General features: G+C 40.8%; 1 protein-coding gene across 1 annotated transcript in view; it reads right to left on the reverse strand.

Moving 5' to 3' along the window:
• slit3 (slit homolog 3 (Drosophila)) overlaps positions 1 to 24747 on the reverse strand; it is a 713397-nt gene that overhangs the window by 112900 nt on the left and 575750 nt on the right. Inside the window, exons 17-19 of the mRNA XM_034181986.1 lie at positions 21246 to 21389; positions 17853 to 17996; positions 10564 to 10727 (exon numbers count right to left, since the gene is read on the reverse strand). Coding sequence (XP_034037877.1) covers positions 10564 to 10727; positions 17853 to 17996; positions 21246 to 21389 — 452 coding nt within the window. The remainder of the gene's footprint in view (positions 1 to 10563; positions 10728 to 17852; positions 17997 to 21245; positions 21390 to 24747) is intronic.

The following is a 24747-nucleotide window of genomic DNA, read 5'->3' on the forward strand; positions in this document are numbered from 1 at the left end:
GAAACAGTTGATAGATGTATTTTATAACTTAAAAATGGGAGCGACGCTAACACGTTAGCATGTCTATGGCATTTTCAATGTTAAAAGTTAGCATGAAGCAGTTCCAGCTGTCTTCACGTTCGGGTGCATTTGTTTTCAAATTGTAATATTTCTTAAATTTATTTTTGTTTATATATTAATAATCTAATGATAATTATTATATACAATTTCAGAGAAAGAGACAAAAAGAACCTGAATAGAAACACAACAGAAAATATAAAAGCAACTAACAATGAACATACATAAATACATACAGAAATAAATAAGTGTTTCCTGTGAACACCTAGTGACTCTTACACCTCCATTTCATCCCTGTTTTATTTAAGTTTAATGACAGTTTGTTTCGGTCAAACCATATTGTCAATGTGTTAATTTCTTCAGTGATTTCCTCCAGAACTATCTGCCAAACTAGAAAACTGCTGCATCCTAGTAAGAGCAGAATACTACTGGAATGAATCTGAATAAGGAAAGTTTTTTTTTTTTCTCACTAAATGGACGCTGCACTCACTGCAGTTTATTGTCTGGAATAGTCCCAGATTGCATTTCAGAGCTTCTAGAATTTAAACATTTTCATGCAGGTGGTGTTGGGGGGTAATTTTGGGTTTTGGGTCTTGGGCCACATGTAGAACGAATCAGTTTTTAAATTAAGCTTTCAATTCATATAGTGGCATCTACCTTTTTTTTTTTTTTAAGGTTACTTTATACTTTTATACTTTAAGTAGGTTTTGGAGCACATACTTTTTCACTTTTACTTGAGTAAAGAGGTCAAGTTGATACTTCAACTTTTACCAGAGTGTTTTTAAACTGCAGTATCTATACTTCTACTTAAGTAACAAATGTGTGTACTTTTGACACCACTGTACTTTAGTACTGTTTTTTTTTTCAGTACCTATTAATACCTTAGTTATAAACATTACTTATTTACAATTGTACATATGGAGCCTGATGTTATTCTTTTGATTATTTTAATTTACTGACAGTTTTGTCTTTAAAAAATCATGAACTGGATTGTTTGGGCTGCAAAGGAAACACTTGTGTCCGTCATTTTTCAGGGAAAGAAGGTGACGTTTGTCAGCCACATCCCAAGGAGTCTTATTATTGGCCCTAAGGTCTGTTGGTGTTGGCAACTAATCCTCAGCTGCTCTAAGTGAAGAAGTACATTTGTCTAATTTGTTGTATTTGTGTGCAAGGATACAATGGAGTGTGAGACTGACAGTCATATTGGGTCACCATCATCAGCAATGCAGGCTTTGGTCCAGAATGTCAGAAAGAAGAAGCTGAGCCAGAAGGCAAAGTTCTCATTTTACCAGTCGATTTACGTTCCAAACTTCACCTACAGTCGTGACTCACGGGTAGTTTGTGAAACAATGAGATCATGGATGCATGTGACTGAAGTAAGTTTCCTGTGTAAGGCTGCTGGCCTCATCAGGAGAGACGAGGTGAGGAGCTATGACATCATGATGGAGCTCACTGCACAACTGCTGCTCCTTTCTGGTGAAAGGAGACAGCTGAAGTTCCGGCATATACTATACTATAGTTGCGCTCTCTGGATGTTTCTCTTTGGACATTTTCTGGGCAGGTCCAACTGACAGGGGACTCACGGGTGGGATAGTATATCCTATGTGACCTGATTACACCTTGAAGCTCCAGAGGAGGAACTAGAGGGGAGTAGATGGGGAGAAGAAAGACTGGGCTACATAAGCTGGTGCCAATGCGACCTCATTCTGGATAAGTGGTGGAAAATCAATGGAATGCACATTTTACCTGTTGCTGTTTGCATTTAATTTGACATTAGACAGTCTGGTAATGCATCAGAACAAATGCAGCATTATATGAAAATTTAGGCTGTGCAGCTACGGTCAAACACGTGCGTGTAATCACATGGGGATGGAAACCTCTGAGTGACTAGAACTATTTTAACAAAATGGATCAGAGATTTGAGTGTTGATTCTGGCTTAAAACGTTTTCCGTTTCTCTCACACACACGGCTTTAATCTAGCGGTACCGTGCGTCAATACTCACACTTTATTCCCAAATGTAAAACAAGCAGACTGAAAACCATAATGATGAATAATGAAGATTGGTCAGCGTTCCAACCCCAACAAAACTGCAATCTGACTTTTCTGTGAGAGGGAAAGCAAACACACGTCTATGCTCACCACTTCTTGTTGTATGCATTTGTTCCCGAACACACTCCCCTGTCCACTGCATATGCATGTGCATGCCTCAAGTGTACGCGCATACATTTAATGGGCTGACTTGGTTAACTAGTGATCTTTCTGATCCTATTGCCATTTTCTCATTCACTTTGTATCTTTTTAAATTGCACTAAGGACTAAGTGTCAAATAAATGGGCATTTATGTCCTCCTGTTTAGAGCAGCGTGCACAGTTGTGTGTAGCCTGCTAATCCACAGGGAGTTGGAGCCGTTGGCTGTCTCTCTCTGCAGTTGGCTGATGAACCTAACATCTAAGTGTGTGCTAAATATCTTCTCACAAATTCAATTAACTTTACCTTCCCCTGGCTGCCTCTGGACAACTTAACCATTATTCTGAAGTATAAATGGACTGAATGCGAAGACCTTGGCGGTGTATGCGCGTGCAGAAAATGTGCCTTTGTGCATGTTTGAAGAAGAAGAAAGTTTTCCTTTTAGACCTTCAACACTTGGACTCCAAACAGTGACCTGAGGTGATACCTGTTTTTTTTTTTTTTTGGATACTTCTCTTCAGCAGATCCTTGCATACTACTGGAATAGCTTTGAGTTAATACTTTGGGAGGCTCAGATGAGGCATACCACTTGCATTGTGAGAGAGCATCAGCTCCGACATTTTGGACAAGTGGTGTTTTTCTCTGAGCCTGATCCACTGCATAAATTGCTGAGCACCACAGCAACTGGAAAGGCCAAGACAATGCCCATGTATTACCTGGCTGCAGCAGATAGATGAGCTAGTTGCCACACAGAACGCAAGGCAGTTTCACTGTGTTGTGGATGTGGTAACTACTGCATGTTCCGAGATGTGCTGCCCCCTTTTTGACATGGAATGTGAAGCTGTTTGACTCCCAATAGATGGGCTTCCAGTACCCTCCAAAATGAAGATGTACACTGAAAATACATGTAATGGGAACATGCATATTTTGAAAAAACTCAAATATTGGGGGGGGGGGGGGGGGGGGGGGTGCGAAACACGCTCACATGAGATAATTTTTTTGGGAGATTCAAAAAAGATTTTGCACACTTACAATGGAAAAACCTTTCCCACTATTTCAGGTCTTATGACACCCAGAAACAATCACATGGCATTCTCAAGTACATGTTGCAGTATGTGTGAACACAGGAAGAAACAGAAAGTGTGTTAAACCTCATAGGAGATAATGTTACAGCAATACTGGATTCGAAAGAACAATGAAATGGCAAGATTAGCAGGACTTATCCTGCCTTCACCAAGACAATTGGAATTACAATTCTTGCGAGACCCTCACTGGGATGACATCTATCACAAGAGGACAAAATCCAGCAGTTGCATTTGATTGCACAATGGAAACTGTAATTTAGCTATACTGTTTTGTCAACGTGAAAGTACCGCTTTACTTTTGTGCAAATCTGTAATGGAAAACCAGCCAGTGACAGACTGATGAAGACCTTTCTCCATCTCTGCTCCTATAAAAGGAAGCTGAACCCAGTCTGTAAGGACAAAGTGGGTTCACATAATATTTGTTGACTAGTATTTAACAATAAAAAAAAGCTACCTAATGCAAATAGCAATTCATGTTACGATCCCAGCCCAGTCTCACGTTTTTTGTTTTTTATTTTTTTTCGTGTGCCCGTCACGAAATGAGTCAAATTTTCGTGACAGGGTTTTTTTTTTACTTACTACCCCCAACCCTAACCTTAACCATAACCTAATCCTACTCCTTCCCCCAACCCTAACCATAACCACCCTGACCCCCCGCTTCACTTTTAATTTCGTGCAGCCATTACTTAATGAATTACAATGAATTTGTGCTGCTGTGACGAAAATGAGGCGCTTTTTGTCACAATATCATGAACCAGTAGATTAATGTATATTTCGTGCTACTGAATCATGACTTGCCATGAGACCAGGTTGTACGATCTATAACGTCAGGTCTCTGCAGTTTGTTTTCAATTGCACTTTTTTTTCTGCAATGCTTAAAGAAGATCTTATGCGTGGTATCAAAGAAGCAAATTACCATTTGTGTGAGCTTAAAGGTGTTTATGTAAGCGTGAATGTTAAGATCTGATAGCTGCCTTTGGTTTCCTTACTTGACCCACCCCAGCTAACAACTTTCCAAACTCATTTTCACTAAATGGTTGCAGCATGGCTGCAGGAAATTAAAAGTGTAATGAATTCAAAGAAAGTGAGGAGGGGACCAAAAGGCAGAACGAGGGGAGAGAGAGAAAGGGAGATTGAAAGGAGACAACAGAGAATAGCTGAAGAGAGAAAATAGTGTAATAGAAGTGCCAGCTTTGTCTACAGCGTCAAACTTGGCAACTGAGATGACAGCCATCATTGTCAAAGCAGGAATCCTCGTATTAACACCGTCACTGTCAAAACCGCAGGCTGAAGTCATCCAAGGCTGCTGCTGTTTAACCGGTGGCTCCTGCTCATTCTGCGCACACTGCTTTGTGTCTATGTATGTGCATGTGCATGTGCATGTGCATGTATGTTACACAAATTCATCAGTTCAGCATACATTTCTGCAGAGAGCGTGTGGTTTGGGCAGTTGTATTCTGAGACAAAAAGACAAAAGGGCTGCAACTAATGCTCATCATCGAGCTTCATTATCGGTTAATCTATTATTTTTCTTGGTTAACAGATCTGTTTTTGCTTCATAAAATGTCAGTAAATGGTGATAAATGTTGAGCCGTGTTTCCCAAAGCTAAAGATGATGCCTTCAAATCTCTTGTTTTGTCCATAATCAGATATTCAGTTTACTGTCAGGGAGGAGTAAAGAGACAAGCAAACAAACAAACAAACAAACAGTGTTCACACTGAAAAACTCAAATCAGAGAATTTGGATAGTCATTCTGAATAAGACTCAAAATTATTACTTGCTTATCAAAATAGTTAGGAATTAATTTTAGAATGACTGGATTTCTGCAGTTCTTTTCCATCGAGCAGAAGTTCAACGTGCGTAACAGTGATGCTGCACATTTACTTCCCCAGCCAAGGCCGGTACCCTTTTTAAAAGCGAAGTGGACTGACACAAATGCAGATTATGCATTTGTACCATAGGTATTAAAGGCACTGCGCTGCGGTGGTTTGAATCATATTTATCTAATAGATTACAATTTCTTCATGTAAATGGGGAATCTTCTTCACAGACTAAGGTTAATTATGGAGTTCCGCAAGGTTCTGTGCTAGGACCAATTTTATTCACTTTATACATGTTTCCCTTAGGCAGTATTATTAGACAGCATTGCTTAAATTTTCATTGTTACGCAGATGATACCCAGCTTTATCTATCCATGAAGCCAGAGGACACACACCAATTAGCTAAACTGCAGGATTGTCTTACAGACATAAAGACATGGATGACCTCTAATTTCCTGCTTTTAAACTCAGATAAAACTGAAGTTATTGTACTTGGCCCCACAAATCTTAGAAACATGGTGTCTAACCAGATCCTTACTCTGGATGGCATTACCCTGACCTCTAGTAATACTGTGAGAAATCTTGGAGTCATTTTTGATCAGGATATGTCATTCAATAGTAAGTCCCTTCAGCTGCTCCCTTGTTTTGCACTTGGGGTTGCCACAGCAAATCCAAGGTGGATCTGCATGTTGAATTGGCACAAGTTTTATGCCGGATGCCCTCCCTGACGTAACTCCACATTACATGGAGAAATGTGGCAGGGGTGGGATTTGAACCCGGAACCTTCTGAACTGAAACCAAGCGCATTAACCACTTGGCCACCACCCCTGCTCAGGATATGTCAACAAATATGTAGGACTGCTTTTTTGCATTTGCGCACTATCTCTAAAATTAGAAAGGTCTTGTCTCAGAGTGATGCTGAAAACTAATTCATGCATTTATTTCCTCTAGGCTGGACTACTGTAATTCATTATTATCAGGTTGTCCTAAAAGTTCCCTGAAAAGCCTTCAGTTAATTCAAAATGCTGCAGCTAGAGTACTGACAGGGACTAGAAGGAGAGAGCATATCTCACCCATATTGGCCTCTCTTCATTGGCTTCCTGTTAATTCTAGAATAGAATTTAAAATTCTTCTTCTTACTTATAAGGTTTTGAATAATCAGGTCCCATCTTATCTTAGGGACCTCATAGTACCATATCACCCCACTAGAGCACTTCGCTCTCAGACTGCAGGCTTACTTGTAGTTCCTAGGGTTTGTAAGAATAGAATGGGAGGCAGAGCCTTCAGCTTTCAGGCTCCTCTCCTCTGGAACCAGCTCCCAATTCAGATCAGGGAGACAGACACCCTCTCTACTTTTAAGATTAGGCTTAAAACTTTCCTTTTTGCTAAAGCTTATAGTTAGGGCTGGATCAGGTGACCCTGAACCATCCCTTAGTTATGCTGCTATAGACGTAGACTGCTGGGGGGTTCCCATTATGCACTGAGTGTTTCTTTCTCTTTTTGCTCTGTATGCACCACTCTGCATTTAATCATTAGTGATTGATCTCTGCTCCCCTCCACAGCATGTCTTTTTCCTGGTTCTCTCCCTCAGCCCCAACCAGTCCCAGCAGAAGACTGCCCCTCCCTGAGTCTGGTTCTGCTGGAGGTTTCTTCCTGTTAAAATGGAGTTTTTCCTTCCCACTGTCGCCAAGTGCTTGCTCACAGGGGGTCGTTTTGACTGTTGGGGTTTTTCCGTAATTATTGTATGGCCTTGCCTTACAATATAAAGCACCTTGGGGCAACTGTTTGTTGTGATTTGGCGCTATATAAATAAAACTGATTTGATTTGATTTTGATTTGATTAAGTGTCTTATCTAAGATCACACGCAGGTAGCATGGGCGGGATTCAAGCCCAGGTCTATATATGGGAAAGAGAGCATCTTATCCACTGAGCAACCAGCTCTACAATACATTAATACATTATTACATATATTCATTAACAAATATTAACATCATTCCATACAGTGCATCAGGAAAATATTCAGAGCGTTGCACTTTTTCCACATTTTGTGACATTATAGATTAATTACAAAGTGGATGAAACATTTTTTCCCCTCAAACTTCTACACAATACCCCATAATGACAATGTGAAAAACATTTTTTTTTAGATTTTTGCAAATTTATTAAAAATACAAAAACTAAGAAATCACACGTACGTTAAGTATTCACAACTTTTGCCATGAAGCTCAAAATTGAGCTCAGGTCTATCCTGTTTCCACTGATCATCCTTGAGATGTTTCTACAGCTTAATTGGAGTCGACCTGGGGCAAATTCAGTTGATTGGACATGATTTGGAAAGGCACACATCTGTCTACATATAAGGTCCCACAGTTGACAGTGCATGTCAGAGCACAAACCCGGGATGAAGTCAAAGGAATTGTCTCTGAGAAAGGATTGTCTCAGGGCATAAATCTGGGGAAGGGTACAGAGACATTTCTGCTGCTTTGAAGGTCCCAATGAGCACAGTGGCCTGTGAATACTTTCTGGATGTACTGTATATAATACAATAGTTTGGGCACACAGCTTGATCCTTCGATATTATCACATTTTAGACCTATTTCTCACTTGCCCTTTCTGTCCAAGATTTTAGAAAAAGTTGTTTTTATACAGTTACAATCGTTCTTAGAAAATAATATTCTCTTTGAAAAATTTCAATCAGGTTTCAGAACTTGTCACAGCACTGAGTCGGCTCTTTTAAAAGTTCATAATGACAGTAGACGCTAAGCGCCCCATGGTTTTAGTGCTGCTGGACCTGACAGCTGCCTTCAATACAGTTGACCACTCAGTCCTCCTGTCCTGTCTAAAAAAGCATGTTGGACTCGATGGCACTGTTCTGAAGTGGTTCATATCATATCTTTCTGATCGATGTTTTTCTGTAATGGTTGGTGACCTGTCCTCTTTGAGTGCTTCTCTTGCTTCTGGTGTTCCACAAGGCTCAATCCTTGGCCCCACTCTCTTCTCCCTGTACATGTTGCCACTCGGATCACTCATAGCAAGCCACAATATGTCATTCCACTGCTATGCAGACGGCATTCTAATCTACCTCTCGTTAGAACAAACTGATGTGGTCACTGGGGGCAGGGTGGCCAGCTGTATCGCAGAAATAAAGCAGTGGTTGTCTTTGAATTTCCTGCATCTAAATGAGGACAAGACTGAGTGTATTGTGTTTGGTGACTCACAGATAATGGACGTAGGGGGATTGTCGGTTAAACCCACTGTCAGAAATCTTGGGGTGATGTTTGACAGTGGTTTTAATTTCGACAAAAAATTGACTCTGTGGTCAAATCAAGCTTTTATCAACTACGACTTTTAATGAAGGTGAAGCCTTTTTTAAATGGTGTTGATCTGGAAAAAGCCATTCATGCTTTTATTAGTTCTCGGCTGGACTATTGCAATGGGCTTTATGTTGGAGTCTCCCAGTCTTCCCTCAGTTGACTTCAACTGGTTCAAAATGCTGCAGCACATCTGCTAACTAAGGGCTATATAAAAAACTTTGATTGATTGATTGGTTTATTCACACATTATTTTTTAAAAATCCCCAAAATGTGTATGTAGAAAACACATAAAAAATGGATAATCAGCAATATAAGTTGTATGACCCCGCCCCCACCAAAAAGAAAAAAAAAAAAAAAAAAAAACAAAGCAAACCATAAACTATTCAGCAACATAAATTAGCATTTAATTTCCTCTCCAAAAAGGAGAAGGATGCCACATGCTTATCTCATCCTATTGCTATCCTATAATATTAAATCATCAATCATTAAACAATTACACCAATCCCCTCACCCCCAAAGCACTCTTCCCAGACCAAACCACTGCAATCCTCTTCTTACTTAATCATTCACGTGTTTTGAATAACCCTTCTGTATGTACATCTCATAAATCATATCTTTGTACATCTTTGTAAACTTCTGAAATTTTGGCATTGTGTGACTTCTTCCCCATTTTACAAAATCACCCCACTAATTAATATGCAAGTTGATTAGCAATTAACCCCTTCTAAGCCTGTATATCCCAATATTAGGAAATTTCACTTTTTATTTGTGAGATACTGACAAGCCAAAATGAGGCGGGTGGTAGGGGGTTAATGAATCAATTCATTCTTGCAGCTCCAGAAGACACTCAAGATTAAAGTGACATTGTTTTAGTCAACTCTAGTGAATCAGAAAACTTAACATATTAATATTTACTTGTTTATAATTACTTTTTGATATGAGTAACAGCCTTGTGTTCTGTTATGCAAGTGATGAAGGAATTTGCAATGAGTCTGTAATCGGAATTATTTTAAAGATGATTGTAATGCAAAAATAAAAATAAAAACATGCAAATTCTGATGCATTTATTAACCTTGCATTGCTCTTGGAACTTCCAATAATTACTTAGGTTTAGCAGAGTAATTTGTCATTCTGTTTGAGTGTGCATTATGGCCATCAACAGGCTTCACTCTCAGCTATGTTAGGCATAATCCAACAAATGGAGTAACTTCCCCAAGGAAGTTTCCCTGACAAGTTGGACTTATCGTTCCATCCTCACCCTTCAATCATGTGGCACACACTTCCATCTGCAGAGGAGAGATGGCTGCTGACTGACATGCAAGTTAGTCTGATTTTATGCAGTTCCAGCTCAAAATTAAACATAACTGCTGGCTGTAGAATCCATGCAACTCCGAAGATTAATATTAGGCCTTTTCAGTACCTGGAGTGCTGCTTTATAGTGAATTATAATGAGGCCTTTCAGTTTGAGCCTGAGGAGGTTTTGAGGTTTTCAGTAATCCTCATCCTAAAAATAAAAAGTCTGGTGGTTGGTGTATTTTTGTTGGTTTATACCATCATCTTAGGTGGACAGGAGTTGGAATACCAATACATAGATCAGTGTTCGATTCCTGGTCATGTATTCTGTCATTGTTACAGTCCACCCAGTGGTAAATGGGTACCAGCCTTGGCTGGGGAAGTAACATCCAATGGATTATTATCTTATCCAAGGGGAGCTGTAGACTGTCATATGTAGCAATAAAACTTTGTGTTTGTGTAGGACGTATTACTTCTTGCATCATCAATTTGGTTGATCTCAGCTTCATGGCACAGAGAGCTACCAAAATGATCCAGGTAACCCGGTTGTTACTAAAAAGGGGCACTTGTGAAGATTAAAAGTCATCTATAGGGACAAATGAGGGACAGCATGTATGGAAAGATCAGGTCTTCAGGTACTTTATTCTGATAATCAACTACACTAGGATGAAAGTGTTTTTGGAGCTTTGTTCCCAACATTTGAGTGCCATCCTGTGGTGGCCAATTTGAAAAAGAGTTCATATGAATATACTTGTATGTGTGGCGACATAATGACAAGAAAAACCAAAATACAGGAAGCTCACCATCGCAAGTGAAATCTGGGGTGGCCACATCCTGAATGGGGATTTCCTTCAGGAAGGCTGGCTTCTGACAGCGAGGGTTCCCACTCACCACCCTTGTCTTCTTGAGCCACTGACCCAGCCAGGCTAAGTGACAATCGCACACATATGGGTTGGACAGGAGGTTACTGCCGAAAGAGAGTGAAGAAGAACAAATTAGTGAAAAATGAACAAAAATCAGTGAATCTGGATTATCAAGACTATGTTAATTCAAGTTATTTATTCATTATGAATATGCACACTGACAACAGTGGTGAGGAAAAACTACCTCCGTTTTTTGATTATAGGAAGAAACCTCAAGCAGACCAGACTCAGGAAGGAGACCATCTGCCTTGGCCATACTAAGTAGTAGTGTTTCAAAAGCAGAGTTGTGATTCATCACGTTAACATAATGAAAATATCTCTGAATTTTGTAATTGTTAAAAAAAAACCCACAAATGCAAAGAAAGAAACAGAAAGCAAGAAAACTTTATAAAACTGATATTATTATTATGATGGCTGTGTTATGTGTCGACGCGGGTTGAGGAGCGGACCTGCGTCTGACGGAACCCAGCGCTAAAATAACCAGAAAGCGGTTCCAATAACAAAACAATTTATTTTTTCCACCCTCTGGTGCATAACAAAGTGTATGAACAAAAGATGCGTCAGTCTGGTGGAGTGAAGGCTGGCACGCTCTCCAGCGCCTAAAAGGATCGAAGCCCGGCGCTTCTGGACTCACTTTACCGCCAAACACCCCTCAGGTGGACACGACAAACCGACTCTCTGTGAAGGATAGAAAAGGTGAGGTAAGTCAGAAGCTACAACCAATATCCTTCAAAAGGCACACACTATCAGCAACACATTCAGGTCTGTATTTAAGCTTTATGTAAATGAGCAGCTTCTCACAACAGGTGGAGGATTACCACTCCGCATGCCACGGCAGTGAGAAGCGAGCTGCACAATTCTCATCACAATTCAAATCTACTGCGTAACAAAATACCGAGTTACTATCAACAATTAGTCAAACAATTAATCACCTCAGATGTGTGCTGACAGCATGTGTCCCTCACCCTTCTTCCTTCACAGGCACAATGTGTCAAACCCAGGCGCGGTCCTCAGCGTCTCACAAACGAACATCACAAAGTCGAGTTCCCGGCAATTCTGCTTGAATCACACATGGCTTAAATGCAGAACGCCATCTCATTATCTGCTTCAGCTGAAAGTCTTTAAGGTTGCACTTGAGCACCATCCACAGGTGCTGCACATAACGCTGATGAGGGTGAAGGACTCTTCAGCCAGCACCTTCTCCACAGACAAATCAGTTTTCATACCACCTGGAGAGCAAAGAAAGGAAAAGAACACCAAAATGTCCAGCCACACCCCCCCAACACACAACAGTACCCCCCCTTTAACGGGAAGCCTCCCGGCGACCGAACAGACCAGGTCCGAGAACAGCACCTCCCTCCGGGGTCCTCGTCAGGAAGCAAACAGCACAACGCTCCCAAGGTCCACCACAGACAGCAGGACAGGGCACCGCAGCTGGAAGGCCGGCTGGCATCAACAAAAACCCCAAAACAGTCCCTAGTACAATCCAACATACAAGAAAAAACACAAAACCCACCCAAAACCTCCCCAGGCGACCGTCCCATCCAACCCCGGGAAGAAAAGAAAAATTCCCAAATGCAAAAACCCAACACAGCCCCACAAACACAATACAAACATAAATGCATAAAAGAAAAATAACAAACAACCCCCCCAGAACGACTTGCAGAGCCCAACACCCCCCAGAAGGCCTTTACCGCCGGTTCCAGGAGGAATAGCCAGAACCGGAATCCCACAAAGGTCCCCAGGTACACGTGGAGCAAACGGCGCCCCCCAGAGGACCGTACCATCAAACCCCAGGAGGTACCCTCCCCACAACCCCGGAACCCCAGACCCGGCCACACTTGGCTAGTCGGCCCCACAAACCAATTCCCCCCCCAGAGGACCGTCCCATCAACCCTGGAGGTGGAACCCGGAAGGAAACAAAACAAAATCAAAGTCCAACCCCCGGCGGACTACCCTAAACAACCCCGGGGGCAAATAAAACAACCGTTAAACCCTGTTACCTTCCCCGGCACCCCGAAAGACCCCAGGTCCCTCCCAGAGCCCCTCGGCGGCTCAATTTTGGTGAACGGCACAAAACATCAAGCCGGGGAAGGGAACAGGAAAAACTAACCCAGCCCCAACCCCTAGGCGCAGCGGAAAACCGGAAATACGTCCGGTGCCCCAACTCGACCATACCCCAGCCTCTCGGGAGGGGTGGAACTACCGAAATGGCGAACGGCAACAGATCGGCCCACCCCTCCGACTGAGGTAAGTTCCCGCTGCACCACACCCCGGCAACATGAATGACGAACGGTACAAAGGCCCACCGAGGCTGGAGTGGAACCGGGCCCTAACCAAACCAAGAAAAACGCCCCTAACAACCCCCCCCTAGGTGCAGAGGTCTTCTGAGAACGCTCAGCGTGACCAACCTGCACCATCCCACAACCCACAAGACGAACGGTCTTGGGGCAAGTGAGGTTGGGGTTAGGGAAGTAGGGAAATAAAAAACAACAAAACAAAACGACCCCAGACCCAAACAGAAAATACCTAAATACACATAAAAAAACAACGATCAAGTGAGGCCAGACGGGCCTCTAACCGCCTATCATTCACTCCACCAGACACGCCTCTGACTCCCCAAACAAATTATAACCCCTATTCAAAGAAACAAAACATTAGCCCATACAAGTTTTTTTTTTTTTTTTTTGTGTGTGTGTATTATTTCGCCGAAAGGAACCACCTCTGCCGCTGGGTCCATTATGGAATGGCCGGGAACTACTGTTATGTGTCGACGCGGGTTGAGGAGCGGACCTGCGTCTGACAGAACCCAGCGCTAAAATAACCAGAAAGCGGTTCCAATAACAAAACAATTTATTTTTTCCACCCTCTGGTGCATAACAAAGTGTATGAACAAAAGATGCGTCAGTCTGGTGGAGTGAAGGCTGGCACGCTCTCCAGCGCCTAAAAGGATCGAAGCCCAGTGCTTCTGGACTCACTTTACCGCCAAACACCCCCCAGGTGGACACGACAAACCGACTCTCTGTGAAGGATAGAAAAGGTGAGGTAAGTCAGAAGCTACAACCAATATCCTTCAAAAGGCACACACTATCAGCAACACATTCAGGTCTGTATTTAAGCTTTATGTAAATGAGCAGCTTCTCACAACAGGTGGAGGATTACCACTCCGCACGCCACGGCAGTGAGAAGCGAGCTGCACAATTCTCATCACAATTCAAATCTACTGCGTAACAAAATACCGAGTTACTATCAACAATTAGTCAAACAATTAATCACCTCAGATGTGTGCTGACAGCATGTGTCCCTCACCCTTCTTCCTTCACAGGCACGATGTGTCAAACCCAGGCGCGGTCCTCAGGGTCTCACAAACGAACATCACAAAGTCGAGTTCCCGGCAATTCTGCTTGAATCACACATGGCTTAAATGCAGAACGCCATCTCATTATCTGCTTCAGCTGAAAGTCTTTAATGTTGCACTTGAGCACCATCCATAGGTGCTGCACATAACGCTGATGAGGGTGAAGGACTCTTCAGCCAGCACCTTCTCCACAGACAAATCAGTTTTCATACCACCTGGAGAGCAAAGAAAAGAAAAGAACACCAAAATGTCCAGCCACACCCCCCCAACACACAACAGGCTGTGTGCTGTAACTCACTCATGGGTATTGTTTTTGGGTTCTGCATGTCCATCCATAGTTGAACAAAATAAAGTTTGCACCAGCACTTGACCTGTGCCAAACATGTAAGGCAGAGGTTCCCAACCCTGGTTTTCAGGGACCCCTAACATCTCATCCACCTCATCCTGCTTAGCCATATGATGATTAGCTCATTTGGGAGCCTGTTACCTATTGATTGGCTGAAGCCACTTAAATGAGCTCATCAGTTTTTGGCAGAGTGAGCAGAAATTAAAAAATGTGAATGTTAGGTGTCCCTGAGGACCAGGGTTGAGAACCACTGATTGCTTCACCAATTGTAGTTCATTTTAATGGGATTTTGCACTTCAGTTCTTGCTTATGTTTGTAATAACTGGACTTAATATGCATACGCTATCTACCATTCAAGTCAGCTGCAACATTTCTGTCTCTGCAATGTTTGACAAGTACTTGTGTTTTACTTTTGTTTACTTTTTGTCATATGCCCAAAGCAGATGGTCACCCCTCTGAGTCTGGTCCGCTTGAGGTTTCTTCCAACAATAAAAAAAAACACGATTAAGTTTTTTTTGGTATTGTTCAACCTTACTTGAGTGTAGCATCTTGGGCAATGCTAAAGGGGAAACTTAGTCCAAAGCCCAAAATATGTAGGACAAGGCAAAATCAGCAACCAGACGATGTTGAAGGGCTGAGCAACAAAACATTCAAAGTAAGTGAGTGATGACCATGAAACTAAATCCTGAGAGGTAAATTAACAAGTATAGGCCAAGTGATTGATGAACTTGCTTCCCAGTGGGTTCCTGGTTCAAGACCACCCATGCCCATTCTCTGTGTAATGTGTATTTGCATCAGGAGGCTGCCTGGTGTACAGTTTTGCCCAAATCAACATGCAGATGCAAATCAGATCTGCTGTGGTGAACCTGAGCAAAAAGGGGTGGGTACAAGTGGCACAGAGTGAGATAAACCTCCTACAAAACAAAACACAGAAGGTTATCTTCTGATCTGTGGCAGGGAGAACAGATTTTTGAAATTCCGAAAGACGTGAGGACTGCCATGGCTGAACAGTAAACTCTACACAGTGTCACCACCTCCAAACCCGATGATACATCAGTTGTAGATTTGCTGCCTAACATCAATCATAGATCTTTCAGTTTTTTTCCACAACTCAGCACAAAATGAAATGTGAGATCCAACTTTATGCTGTTTACATCAGTTTGTGTTAAAATCCTCTGCTGATCTTTGGGATGGGACCAAAATAATTAAATTTCAGATCCAAGCTGATGTAATTGGTGTTTACTGGAAGTCTATTATAAGGAGGTCAGGGCGGCATTGTTGCTCCATCATACTGAATGGAGCCAGTTGATAGGAGGCCATCCTGATTAGGATGCATCCTACATGCTTCACTTCTGGAGGCTTTCAGGTCACGTTAGAACTGAGGGAGACCCTGAGGCAGATCCAGAACATGCTGGAATGCTTACAGCAGAACCTTTACAAAGGCCTTGGGATTCTGAGGTTATGGCGTCCCTAACTTAGCCTGCAGCCCAGACTGGATAATGGATGGATGAATGACAGTAAAGTGTCAGCACCTATGAGCTTAATTGATGTATTCTACTTTTTTTCTGATTCATCATGGTAAGATCACAGTGTTTTCTGTTGGACTTGGATTGAGTTCTATTGGCAACTCTTTGAAATGTCTAAATTCGTCACTGACTCAAATTTTGTTATTTTCTTCTCTGCTCATTACTGGTGTGAACAGCAACAGGATTCAGACAAGAACTAAAAAAAGACTTGAGGATACTGCGGGGTTGCAATTATAACATCAGAGAAGGTGATACAAGCAGAAAACATAGGAAATTAAATTGTAGGAGTAACGATTAATTTATTAGAATCACAACCATCTCCTTAATGATGATGATGCTGGATCTAGTGAATTATGCTGCCAAATATGCATTTGGATTATTGCCTTTCACTGCACCCAGTGCACCAGATTTTTTTTTCTGTTTGTGCTACAATATTATTGGTCTTTTGCTACAGATAGGGACAAGTTATTTCCTCATTTCCCTGTAATGAATTGACCTCATTGTGTTACAACAGACCAAAGATAAATCCCTTCCTTCCTTTTCAACTTGTTAATCTTTTAATAAGATGGACAAACTCTATTGGGAACAATGCATAAAAAAAAAGAAAAAGAGGAAAAAAGGAGAAATTAGAAATATTATCAGTCAGAGCAAAAAAAGAGAGGGAGAGAAAAAGAAAACAAGAAAATTAAGTGCAGATACTGATAAGGAAATTGAGTTAAAATCCACATTCATTTTTTAAAATGAGAAATTAGAAATACAAGGAGTCTGAGCAAAAACAAATAAAACAACAAAACAAACAAACAAATGAAAAAACAAAGTGGGTGCTGATAAGAAAATGGAGTTAAAATTATAAAAAAAAAAATCCATATTAATTTCAAAAACAATTAATTAATACATTTTCTTCACAGCACCATACAGACAGGGATTGCACATGGCAAAAATACATGTCTGTTTCTGCAGTAATAATCACCAACAGTCCCACTGAGCAAAGATTTAAGCCATAATACATCCATCTATCCACTTCCTCTCTTCCTTTTATCTGCCACCTCTTCTCCCAAAAGACAGGTTAGAACTTGAATCAAAGATGACAGGTACAAGGTGCCAGAACAAAAGAGGAGACAAGAGAAGGAAGGACTAGAGGAAAGACAAAGAACAGAGAAGATGCAAGACTTTTTTATAGCATGCCTGCATGCTCACTGCTCACAGGTAAGATTAAAAAAACAAAACACCCTCAACCTGTAATGTTTTATTGAGCTGATAAAATCTATTATTTAAAACCTTCCACATTTGAGTGGTCAGGAGATTAAAGACAACATTCATGCACACACACTTGAAGTCACGCCTCACCTTCCTAAGAATAATGTAATCTGGCAGTTTTAAAATTGGTGTAACTTTACTTTATGACAGCTGTTTCTCTATTCCTCAACAACAGGCAACATCTTCACCTTTATTAAATTGTATGCGTGAATTTAAGTGCTCGCCTCTTTGCTGCAGCAGGTGTGTGCATCTTTGTGAAGATTACAAAAAAAAAAAAAAAAAGGCCTGCAGATGCTCTTGTGTGTTCGTGGGAGTGTGCGTGTCTGCAGATGCTGATATGTTTAGCTTTGATAATAAATGGCCTGGGATCCAGCCCAATCTAGTCGATAATGATGGAGAGCATCTGCGAAGAGAACAGTGTCCAGACGGGGAACGTCTCTGCATGTGTCTGTGTGTGTTGGATGGCAGACAACTCCCACAACAGATCTTATGCTGATAAATTAAGGTGGTGATGGAGTGGGGGGGCAGGAGGAGCAGAGACAAGGGGGGAGGAGAAGACTTGGACAGATTTGACGATAGATTAAAAGATTGCAGCACGTCTTGAAAGACGTTGGAAATATGGGCTTTGAAAGGTGGGGAAAGAGGAAAATTTGCAAGAGAGAGCCTTATGGATATGACTCACATGGTGGACAGTGAGTGTAGTGTGGAGAAGGCTCCCGGGGCGATGCTGGAGATCCTGTTGTCGTACAGCGACAGCAAACGGACCGAACTCAGACCAGTGAACGTGCTGTTGTCAATGCAGCTGATCTGGTTGCTGCGCAGCATGCTGGAAACACACACATTTTTCAAAAGTAAATTCTAAGTGGCTACAGAATGTAAAATATAGCAGGACCTCATGGAATGTATGTAGCAGAAACACAGAATTTTCTGTGTAAAACACAGACAGTTTGATCAGCCGCAGTGAGATTTAATTGCTGGATGCACATAAAAAGGATGACTAATTAAATCCATTTTTAATTATTGCAGTATTTAGTATAATTTAATAAGATTGTTTAATTGTGTTCTTTAATTTGTGGGAAATCAACACGCACATCCTTATCAGGTCTGCTGTGGCAACCCCAAGTGAAAAGTGATTTTTCATGCACACAAATGTAGCCTGGAGGTGTTTTCATTTGCAGGCCAGCCTTTTTGGACAGCTATTTCCAGAAATTCAATAATTTCAGTAAATATTAATGGTAGATAGAGTGCATTTATATAATGTTTGATTGTCAAAGTGCTTTACAGTGATGCCTCACCTTCACCCACACCAATGCCAACGTGCAGACATTCAAAGTGTTCAACTGCATTCCAGGACTCAGGACCTTGCCCGCTGTGATTTTTCTGGTCTGACAGGGATTTGAACTGAGAATCTGCTTGTGTTAAGCTCACTCCTTTAACCACTTGACATCACCTGCTCCTGCTATACTTTCAAACCTTCTTGCAAATGTGGTTGTGTAGCAGCAGGTGGTAAAGCACCCCTCAGGACACCTCTGGCTATGCCTTTGCTGTTCTACATTATTACCTGCACTGCTAACAGCAAAGGGCTTACACAAAATTTAGAGGTTTTTCCATTTTAGCTATCATTTACAGATAAATAACTCATAAACAATAAATACTATCATCTTGTAACTCACCAAATAAAAAAGAGCAAACAATGAGGATGAAGTGTTTGCTTTGCAGACAACTTTGACACACAGCTTCAATCCAAAAAGTAATTTTGTGTCGTCTGTTATATCCCATACACGTTTGCCAGCTGCTGAATGGGTCATGGATACTGGACGGACTATGCTAAATTAGGAAGCATTGTAGTTTAATTTATATGAAAAGTCTCATTTGTGTGCTCTTTGGTGCAGTCCACCCACCGACGCTCAATTTAACATCAGCATCAGCTAACAACCAAAGACAAATATGATGCCCACAATGTGGGAAAATACAATACACACACACACACACACACACACACACACACTCTTATATATATATATATATATATATATATATATATAAAAAACAGGAAATTAATTTGGAAATCAGGAATAGATAGAATGTGTGGCTGGGGATGGTGCCAAAGCTTTTCAATAGTACTGAAAATTATTGCGAACCCAAAACACTTTTTGTGAATGTCTTAAAAAGGGTTCCGGAGCCTGTATCAAAAGAAAAACATGTTTAGCATTAGCATCTGATGGACAGTTCACGTATGTGTATTATTATCTAAATTAAGGCTATATTTAGCACAGGTTCTCTATGTACTTTTGCATGCATATTGTTTGTACAGTAATTCTAACTCACAAAAATATCTCAAAGTTAAACCTGTTTTAGTACATCATAATGGAAATGTGACCATCAACGTACATTTTTTTGTTCATGTTATTATGCCCATGCTATTACAAGGAAAATAAGAAATCTCAGGAAAATTGAAAACATGAAAAAAATTGTGTTTCATGAATTTAGAATATTATTATGACACTATACATTTGTGGAATTAATTTGATGACTTTACGTGAAGAGGTTCTGCTGATTTCATTCAAGTATTTAAGCCTACACTGACTAAAGAATGCATTCCAATGACATCTCATGTTGTAGCACATACATTTAAAATGTGTTTCATCAAAATATAATCATTGGACAGATAAACCCAGATTCAAACCAAACATACCACCATTAAGGCCTCTTTCAACCAAGAGTGGCATACTTAATTGACACAAAATTAATTCTTACTTTAGTGTAAAGTTTTTTTCACTTTTTACCCTGTTAACATATAGCTAACATTGTTTGATATACAGGGATTAAAAACAGTTGTAATAATCTAGTTGGTGAATGAACAAGAAAACAGACAAATTTCAAGCCAAGCTGCCCACAAGGCAAACATGACAGTCTGTAATATGACATTAGCCTTTGACATGCAGTCATGTGGGACCAGGCTAACTCATTTAGCTAGTATTAGCCATCTCTGGGATAGGCTAACCCAGTTAGCAAAGCTATTACTGGAGCAGGAAGCCTCTTAACATAATACAGAGACAGCCGTGATGCCATTAGAGAGTCATTAGCCATCATATATATACAGGATAGCATTAGCCAGTCATTACTGAGCATACACAGATTTCAGCTCCTGATTCTGGACACAACCCCGTAAAATAAAATTGGATGCTATCCTATTTATGGTAGGTACCCAAATTACGACATAACAAATGCAATCATTAAGCTTTGATTTCATAGTGAGTGGGTAAACTACTGCTATCTTTTTGGCCAGACATGGAACGCTGATGAACACCAGTGTATCAGTTAAAAAAAATAGGTCCATTGCCACAGCAATTCTTTCTGGCCATGTGAAAAGTTAAATAGCATTTTGTCAGTAAAAGCGTATACATTATATAGTGGAAATAGTCAAAAGGACATTGCTGATCACCCTCAAAGCACTAATTGGCTTCTTGTTAGTGTTAACTGATCATAATCATCTCTGTTTAGCAGGAACAATAATGATAATCTCAGTCATTTGTAAATTCAAAAAGTAGAAATGTAGAGGACATCCAGCTTTTCACTGCAATCAAAGCAGCCTCTATTTTTACAATAAAAGAGACAGTACCTTACATGTACATCTGCTGGCAGTGAAAGACATTCCCATGGCAACGTATTTGACTGAGACATACAACATACGTAAAGAGAGAATAACAGTGGTCCTAGAACAGAAGCTAGAGACACTCCATATTTTCTCACACAAATTTCAAATAAGATCTCTCCAACAAATTACAGTGATCAGCTTTATCAAACGCGGTGCTTAGATCCAATAACAGCAACAGCGATGTGAAAGCAGTATGCATAGCCAGTAACAAATCATTCAACACTTTACTGAGTGCACTCTCTGGAAGGATGTATCCTAAATGCCAACTGCAAAGGCTTAAAAAGATTATTTTCTGACAAATATGTGCTTTGTGTGTAGTTTTCCCAAGATATTACACAACATCTATTATAAAATGTATCTAAACCTTTTGAACAAGCACATGGGTACCCATGTCACACAGTATTATTGGACACTCACAGAGTTTTTAAGCCAGTAAGACCTTTGAGCATTCGCCCCTGCAGTCCAGTTAGCTTGTTCCCTGTCAGCAGCAGCTCCAGAACTCCGCTCGCCCCATCGAATGCACCCTCACGGATGTCCCGTAACTTGTTATTGCTCAAGTTGCTGCAGAACAGGGCAAGAAAGGAACACAAAGTACAGTTATGTTATTCTGCTCATGCTTTTAGGGAGTACAGTACATCTGTAGGTATATCTGAATATTATTCCATTGAAGTACCAAAAATACTTTGGTGGTCTACGTTGCTTCTGCTTCCTCATAACAGCAATGCACGCACACTGAGCCTGATCGTGGCACATTTTAAGACCAGCGTGCCCACACTGTCCACACAGATGAGTGGAAGTGCACTCGCTATTTAAACAAAATGGGTGCTGAGTGGGAAAATGATAACTGGATCTGATAACTGCATCGGTTGGAAACTAGCAATCACACATGCTGCACAGTGCACCATGAGCAGAAATGTCCTTTCACTGTTGGGAGAGTACAATAAACAGACCTATTCTGCAAGTGCTGTTCTCAAGAGGGACACAAAAATTGTCTGCCTGGGTAGCTGCCATCCAAGACTCAAGGCAGTTCTGTGGTGTGGTGAATGTGGCAATGTGCATGCTCTCAGCCCTGACCTGACACAAAAATTGCAGCCGAAATTGTACATGTAAAATAAATATGTAGGATGGAAATCCATTCCTCTCATATATATATATATATATATATATTCAGTGAGGAAAATAAGTATTTGAACACCCTGCGATTTTGCAAGTTCTCCTACTTAGAAATCATGGAGGGGTCTGAAATTTTAATCTTAGGTGCACTGTGAGAGACATAAATAAAAAAAAAAAAAAGGGAAAACACAATGTATGATTTTTTTTATAATTTATTTGTATGTTACTGCTGCAAATAAGTATTTCAACACATACCAACCAGCAAGAATTCTGGCTCACACAGACCTGTTAATTTTTCTTTAAGAAGCCCTCTTATTCTGCACTCTTTACCTGTATTAATTGCACCTGTTTGAACTTCTTACCTGTATAAAAGACACCTGTTCACACACTCAATCAATCAACTCCAACCTGTCCACCATAGCAAGACCAAAGAGCTGTCTAAGGACACCAGAGACAAAACTGTAGACCTGCACAAGGCTGGAGTGGACTACAGGACAACAGGCAAGCAGCTTGGTAGAAGACAACAACTGTTATGATTATTTATTGGAAAGTGGAAGAAACACAAGATGACTGTCAATCTCCCTCGGTCTGGGATTCCATGCAAGATCTCACTTTGTGGGGTAAGGATGATTCTGAGAAAGCTCAGAACTACACAGGAGGACCTGGTCAATGACCTGAAGAGAGCTGGGACCACAGTCACAAAGATTACATTAGTAACACATGATGCTGTCATGGTTTAAAATCCTGCAGGGCAGCAAGGACACGCTGCTCACGCCAGCACATGTCCAGGCCCATTTGAAGTTCACCAGTGACCATCTGGATGATCCACAGGAGGCATGGGAGAAGGTCATGTGGTCAGATGAGACCAGAATAGAGCTTTTTGGTACCAACTCCACTTACCATGTCTAGAGGATGAGAACAACCCCAAGAAAACCATCCCAACTGTGAAGCATGGGGGTGGAAACATCATACTCTGGGGGTGCTCTTCTGCAAAGGGGACAGGACGACTGGACGTATTGAAGGGAGGATGGATGGGGTCATGTATTGTGAGATTTTGACAAACAACCTCCTTCCCTCAGTAAGAGCAGTGAAGCTCTGACTGTACATGAAACCTTTACACTGTAGTAAAAGTGGCACCAGTGGCACTTCCGCCTTCATTTCTTTAGATTACAGAGATTACAGAGAGCGATCGCTAAATTTCTATGGAAGGCACAGCATGTGCTGTTTCTTAACATAAGGACTTTTAAAAGCCAGATGGACAAATAAACATGCAGTGGACAACATACTGGATATTATTTGGTGCAGTTTTGACAACAGAAAATATCAAGTGTGTTTTGTAGTAAGTCCTCAACTTTTGAAGTGTGCCATAAGGACTTTTAAATTCCACAAATAAATGAGATGGACAAACAAATGTGCAATGGACAACCTATTGGATTTATCTGATGTAGTTTTGAGAACAGAAAATGTTCAAAATGGGCATGGATTTAGAACTGAAGAGTGGATTTTCACAGGAATCCCTCAGCTTGTGGAGTATGCCAAAAGGACTTTTACATTTTAAAAATAAGCAAGGTGGACACAAAAAATACATATATTGGATGTTATTTGATGCAGATGAACATGGATTTCTGACCCACAGCCCCACAGCATGAGAAACATTACACTTGAGTCCATTATAGCGTTTGTTATCAGCTCTTTAATTTTGGGATTTTTATGCAGTGTTGTAGTGCTGTTTTATTATTGGAGTTCAATTTGTTTAGTGTGTAAATTCCTGGGAAAGCCTATATCCTGGAAATAGTAATCATTATTATCCATCCATCGACTGTCTATACCCGCTTCCTCCCATTAAGGGTCACGGAGGGCTGAAGCCTATCCCAGCAGTCATAGAGCGTGAGGTAGGTTACACTCCAGACAGGATTCCAGTCTGTGGTAAGGCCACATATAGACAGACAAACACATTCACCCCGGCATACAGACCTACGGACAATTTAAAGTTCCAATCCACCAAACATGCATGTCTTTAGATGTGGGAGGAAGCTGGGGTACCCGGAATATGCAAACTCCACACAGAAAGGCCATAGGTGGGCATCGATCCCATGACCTTCTTGCTGTGAGGCAACCATACTAACCAGTAAAGCACCATGCTACCATTATTACCTCCACCAAGGAGGTTATGTTTTCGGTCGCATTTGTTTGTTTGTTTGTCAGCAGGATAACTCAAAAAGTTTTGAACGGATTTTGATGAAATTTTGTGGAGTGGCTGGAAATGACAAGAGGAACAAGTGATTAAATTTTAGTGGTGATCACGATCAAGAGCCGGTTCCCGATGCTAATGCGTTAGCATGTCTATGGCATGTTCAATGTTAAAAGTTAGCATTAAGCAGTTGCAGCTGTCATCACGTTCTGGCGCATTTGTTTTCAAATTGTAATATTTCTTAAATTTATTTTTGTTTATATATTAATAATATAATGATTATTATATACAATTTTAGAGAAAGAGACAAAAAGAAATAGATCACTGTGCCAAGGAGGGAATCTCTTTAGGGTCAGTGACCCTATGGCCTTGTTTAAAGAAGTATTTCCTAAATGTTAAAAAATTCATATATTTGCAGTTTAGTTGAATAATAAATTGAATTTTGTCTCTTATTTGTTTTTGTCTATAAGCACATGCAATATCATTATCAGTGCTCAGATGACAGTAGCTTCTGGGAAAGGTGCAAGTTGCAATAAACTGTGATGCCAAGTGCTAAGGATACATGCTATCCAGTCACAGAAGATGAAACTTTTTTACTACTGAGCAAACATCATT

The sequence above is a fragment of the Thalassophryne amazonica genome, chromosome 11, assembly GCF_902500255.1.
Source record: "Thalassophryne amazonica chromosome 11, fThaAma1.1, whole genome shotgun sequence".
In the NCBI taxonomy this organism is placed as follows: domain Eukaryota; kingdom Metazoa; phylum Chordata; class Actinopteri; order Batrachoidiformes; family Batrachoididae; genus Thalassophryne; species Thalassophryne amazonica.